Below are 5,522 nucleotides of genomic sequence, written 5' to 3'. Positions count from 1 at the left end.
TTTCATCTGTTCACTTTTATTTTTAATTTATTTACACACATCATTACGATGTTCGCCAGTGGTAATGAGACTCTAAGCTTCAACATGAGAATCCATTTGGTATTCATTTCCATGTCATATCTTACACAAACAGAAACAAATCAATGTTGAGTTATAATGAAGCCTTATGAATCTTTGTCAGGTTTTTTTTTTTTCTCCCCCCCCCAAACAAACAGAAGCGATGGGCTTTAATGACATTCTCTGTCAGCCCAGCTCGCTCTCATTCTCACACTTCACTTTGCGTCTCTCTCCGTCTCCGGCAAGTATTGTGCGATATTGCCTCATTCACTTGAAAGGCCTACAACTGCTAGGGGAGATACCAAGAGATTTCACACACACCCGTCTTCACACACACGCACACACACCCCTGCAAACAACCTCTTCAAGCTGTAGCAGATAAGATAGGCAACTACTGTTGTCTGTTGACAGCTGCAGCTTGATACGATTCCACTCGGCCCCATGGGGAAACCATCATGATGAATGAACAAAGCGGGTAAATGTCTTTTTTGTTGGGGGTTAGCCGTGCTTTCTCACCCCCCCAATTGAGTTGTTAGGACAAAGTGATTTAATATCAGATCAGAATTCTTAAGGAAAACAGTTTTATTAAGCAAAGCTGTCAATCAAAGCCTGTGTTTCATTATGATTTTACTTTTTGTGATACTACTCGACGTGTGCAACCCTAATCCCAAACCCTACCCCTAAACCTTACCTGGTCACTGCAGCCAGCTGACGTAAGCATTCTGATGGCTGCAAGACAAACGTCTGATAAGCACCATGCAGCCGAAACAAAAACAGTCCAAAGGCAGAGATGAGTGACACCACATAACTGGTTTATTTGGCTGTAATCTACCTGATGAATAGGAAATTTCCTGACATTGACATCCAATAATAAAAAAGGACCTGAATCTTAAGATACATCAAATTGAGCCGATTGACAACAAAATTCCCAGGAAGTCGACAACAATCATCGTTGCCTCGGTAGGTGATTGTGTGTCCGCGAAATAAAGTCAAGGGGCAGATAGAGAGAGGTAAAGAAAAGGGGGCTAAAAAGCGGGGTAAATGTATTACTCTCCGTCCAGGAAACCAAAAACCTGAGCGGGAATCGCACCAATCGAGACAAGATGAGAGAAAAGTCGTGGGCTGATTGGACGGAAAACTGATGCGAAGTGAAGATCTTGAAGCCATGCAGTTAACATAATATTGCCTTCAAATAACACTCGCTCATGCGTTTCCAAAATCAAACATGCATCGGGTATCTCAGTGAAGAAGGACGGGGGGACAGGTGGAAGTACTCAACAGTTTAGCAATACAAATTCTCTAAATGTCTGCAGTAGTGAATATTCATTAAGCATGTTACGCACTTTCGCCAGCAATCCCCTTTATTCATTTGATTGTTTTAACCAAACGATAAGTTATCAGGTAAAAATAAAATTATAAAATAAAATATATATATTTAGTATGAGTCTGCCTTGATGCTGCCGATGTGTGTCACGAAAAAAAAACGACAAGCAAATTTCAAATCACTACCACGAATCCAGAGAGCGATGACGATCCATCGGCGCGTCGTCACAAGGCTGTGAGTTCAGTTCGGATCACAGTGGTCACGGACAAGTTCGGCATCTCCTCACGAAGCCACCTCACTAAGGCTTCTCACAGTTCACTCACCCACTTCCACACTTCTCTTTTTCTCTCTTTTTCAGGACAAAGTTTCTTTCTGTTCTGTCTCTCTTTTTTGTTTTTCTGGATATGAACTATCAGGATCATGCAACTACCCTTTCAATCGTGCTGAGACAAAAACCAGTTGGTGATCTTGGCGTGATTGTTCTCTCTGTGCTGGCTGGGTGCTCTGGGTGGTTGAGGTGAGCGGAGGGTGAGGTTGGGGTAGTGGGGAATGGAGGGTATTTGAGGGGGGCATCTTCAGGCACTGCCATCCTGTTTGAGCCGCTGACTGCGAGCTTTGTACACCTCGATCAGTAAATCTTTGACGTACTGGATTTCTCGCTCCACCGACTCCGCCTTGTCACGTAGCTCCCGGTTCTGTCCCTCGAGGCCGTGCAGCTCCTCCTCCAGAGAGTCCAGCTCCGCCCTCTTACGCAGCCTGTACCTGTAACAGGGACAGAGGGGTGAGTGGGGGAGGATTAGGTTGCATGTACTGATTTTTGCTGCCTTGCAAATTTAGTCATGAGTCAATGTCCCTTCACTATCCTAAGTTTTCATCTACAGTTCTGAGTTCAGCCCAAACAGCCTGACAGAATTAGCTAGGTGGGGCAGAATTTGGCAGCCAGTGAGGGGCTTTCCGATCCCCTCCTACGCTCCACAGGAACAGCTAAAACACTGTAGTCTATGTAACAATCAAGTCATCCTGGAAAAGATTAAATCGTCTTTGCCCGATAGAGGGGACCGTGATCACACACTAGCCCTGGCTCTGGGTGTACCCATCTCTCACCCCGACAAATTGTAGGGAATGGACAGATGCTCACTCATGCTCATCAGTTCATCCCATCTCTTAAACCAAGTTTATCACTTTGTCTTGATTCAACTGTTCTCCAAGGTTGGAGCATGCTTTCTAAGGAAACAATAGAGCGAAGGGTGTTGCTTACCTGTGAGCAGCGGTTTTGTTCTGGTCTCTCTTCTTTTGCTTTCTCTCTCCATTGTTGGTCTCCAGGGAACCTGCTCCCATCACCAGGGCTGGCTTCATAGAACAGGGCTCGTCCTTTAACCTCTGGGTGGGGCGATGTATGGGGGCACCCAGCAGTGGCCCCTCGCCTTCCCCTCTAGACAGACATTCGTAGCTTTGGTCCGCAAGGCATTCTGGATAGAGGTAGTGGCTGTGTTGGGGCTCCACAGCCTGTGCCTGAGCCGGCTGGTCTAGGTCTCCTATAAAGCTATGGTACGGATCCGTGCTGGCCATGGACTGATGGAAGTAGCTGTCGCCGGCCACCATTGTCTCTTGGGGAAGACTTCCAGAGAGTCCGCCATCCTTGCTGCAGTGCAAGACCTCAAGCCCCGCGCTGTCGTAACTTACATTGACCTTCACGTTGTGCATCAGCTGTCCTTCTCGCTTGTGGTGGCCATCGTACGAGCCACCCAAGCAGAAACCTCTGGCAATCTCTTCACTGCAAAACATTCCTTCGGAAAAACAGTAACTTTCCTCCTCCTTCAACGATAAAGCACATTCTCTCACCTTCTTCACGCTCCCGATGCTGTTCTTGCTCACGGTCTTCAGTGTGGAGTAGTGGTTCACGGAAAACTCCGTGCTCCCTGAGTAACATCCCCTGGAGCCCCATGTTTCCAGACCCACTTCGTCGCCGACTTTCACCGACTCGCCCAGGATCCTGCGCCCGTTGTTGTGGTGGTAGCGGTGGTGGTAGCTGTACGGGGCGGGCCGTGCAATTTTGGTTCTGCTGATGGGACCGCCACAGAAGCTGGCCAGGTCCAGTTCCCCTGTTGCCAAGGTAACTACCACAGGGCTGGTTTCTGATTGGCTGGTCCCGTATGAGCCATAGGGTAACTGATAATAAGACTGGGAGCCCATGGCTTGGGAAACCTTGTCACATTTTGAGGATTTCTCCAACTTATTTGTGGTGGATGTGGACTCGGAGCGGAAGTAGTCCTCCAGCTGAGCCAGCTCCTCCTGCAGTAGGGAGGTCATAACCTCCAGATCCGAGGGCACCTTGACATCTTGTTCTAACGGCGAGGGTGGAAGAGATGAGCTCGGAGAAGACTCGGTCGTTGACACAAATGAAGACAAATCAACTTTCTCTGTCATCCAATCAGAGAGACCATCACCTAGAAAAAATGTGATATAAAATCATAAGAATATGTTAATTTTTTTTAAAAAGAAATCCATTTTGTTGCAATTGTTTGAATAAAATATGCACAATAAAAATGACAAAAACAGAAAAAAAAATATCAAAAGAAGCGAGCATCAATTTGAAAAGGCTTAAATCAAAAGCAAGCAATACATCCGATAAGATCCAAGCGAACAACTAACCGATCATCTGAAAATGATTGAACAGCATCGTCTGCATTCGATAAAAATCCACTTAGCAGTACTCACTGTACGACATTAGCCCCCGTGCTGCACTGCGGCTCCGACCTCGGGATGTGGAAAAATAAAAAACCGTCTTGGCAAAACTCACCAATTAAGCGCTGCCTCTCCGCTGGCTCCGCCCCCGACCTAAGCCGTGATTGGCTATGGTTAGCCTGTGGGAGAGGGGGAGAGCCGTGCTCGCCTGTGGAAATGGGGGTAATTTTCTTGCGAAGGATCGATGCCGCCATCGTGCCGACTGCTTCGATCGTGTTGTCCAAAAGCACAAACCATGCGCTGGCTGGAGGCGAGAGTTGTGGAATTAACTGTAGACCTGTGAAAAATTTTAAGAAAGCTGTTAAAACCAACAATATTTAATTGCACATCAATTCATAATTCATAATAACGCAAGACAAAAAAAGAGTCCATTTAAAAATGGCTAAACATGTTTTTTTTTTTAAAGTTTAAATAATTTCACATAAATTCTCTTAAATTGAATCTGTTGTTGACCTGTAATTTTACAGTGTAAAGGGCGTATTGGATTTATGGCATTTACTACAAAATCATTACTTGAGCAAAAACTCTACACAAAAAAATTTCATATTTTTAATAAAATACCCTTAAACAAATAACAAAAGTAAAGCCAAACTGTTTTAGTTTTAGTTTGGGGATAACAGGTTTGTAGAACAAAAATATTTAGAATTTAAAGTTTACTAGTAAACCAAAGTGAAACACGTCCCTGGGGGGGTTTTATAAACTGAAAAAAAAATTCTTTTTTAATTAAAAAAAAATTCTGCTAGTCACTATAAATAGAAAAATCAATTAAAGTAGCGTTTCAAGTTAATAACTACACTAACCAATCAGTAAAACAAAGTGTTCGAATGCCTAAAAGTAACTGTTAACTAACAGCTGTTGTTTCCCTGCTAACTTTCCTCTGCCCCTCCAAAGCAGTACTCACCCCATACTTGCTCTGTTGTTTTGTAGGAGCAAAGCAGTCGAAGCTTAACGTCGCAGAAGGAGGACGCCGTTCAAAGAGCCATTATTTCGCTTTTGGAACTCAGGGACTCTTCATGGAGCGCTAGAACCACGAACAGACTTGCAGACAGAAAGTTTTTAAATCCGCTACTTCTCCAACTCCTAATGCCCAGACCTGATCACCTAGCTGGAGATCAATCCGCAGTTTCCAGACTTCTCGCGGTCGTTACGTCATGAAGCCGGGGACTTTCCCATTATCCAGAGACCTCGGGCTGTTTGCGTCAACGGCACGAGCCCGTCCGACAGGTGCTGCTCCAATTTAAGTCAATACCATGGTGTTACTTTTACTTTCTTTTCAAGAAATGTAATACTTCCCCACCGGAAAAAATCATTTCGCTTTTCTAAAGCTATTTATTTTTACTTTTAGAAGATTTAAAAGTTGTTAAAGAAGCCTAAATGGATGTGTGTAGTTCGTAAA

The 5,522-nt window shown here is 44.7% G+C and overlaps 1 protein-coding gene across 3 annotated transcripts; it reads right to left on the bottom strand.

Moving 5' to 3' along the window:
* Window positions 1-5,267, bottom strand: atf5b (activating transcription factor 5b). Of its 3 annotated transcripts, XM_032545450.1 has the most exons (4): window positions 5,028-5,267; window positions 4,182-4,403; window positions 2,640-3,828; window positions 1-2,143 (listed from the first exon to the last, which is right to left on the bottom strand). In XM_032545450.1, the coding sequence occupies exons 2-4, from the start codon at window positions 4,318-4,320 to the stop codon at window positions 1,957-1,959; spliced, it is 1,515 nt and encodes a 504-aa protein (XP_032401341.1). In that variant the 5' UTR covers window positions 4,321-4,403; window positions 5,028-5,267; the 3' UTR covers window positions 1-1,956. The 3 variants fall into 3 exon arrangements, with proteins under 3 accessions (XP_032401341.1, XP_032401343.1, XP_032401342.1); XM_032545452.1 differs by lacking the exons at window positions 4,182-4,403; window positions 5,028-5,267 and adding an exon at window positions 4,100-4,175; XM_032545451.1 differs by lacking the exons at window positions 4,182-4,403; window positions 5,028-5,267 and adding an exon at window positions 4,034-4,150.
* Window positions 5,268-5,522: the final 255 nt, after the last annotated feature.

The sequence above is a fragment of the Xiphophorus hellerii genome, chromosome 18 (assembly GCF_003331165.1).
Source record: "Xiphophorus hellerii strain 12219 chromosome 18, Xiphophorus_hellerii-4.1, whole genome shotgun sequence".
NCBI lineage: Eukaryota > Metazoa > Chordata > Actinopteri > Cyprinodontiformes > Poeciliidae > Xiphophorus > Xiphophorus hellerii.
This window is presented reverse-complemented; position numbering and strand designations above follow the sequence as displayed.

Excerpts from the sequence above, each read along its gene's own strand:
- atf5b (XM_032545450.1), bottom strand. The coding sequence starts at position 4,320 with ATGGCGGCATCGATCCTTCGCAAGAAAATTACCCCCATTTCCACAGGC. Across the intron at positions 3,829-4,181 it reads GGAGAGGCAGCGCTTAATTG|GTGATGGTCTCTCTGATTGG; the intron begins GTGAGTTTTGCC and ends CATTTTTTCTAG. Across the intron at positions 2,144-2,639 it reads AACAAAACCGCTGCTCACAG|GTACAGGCTGCGTAAGAGGG; the intron begins GTAAGCAACACC and ends TCCCTGTTACAG.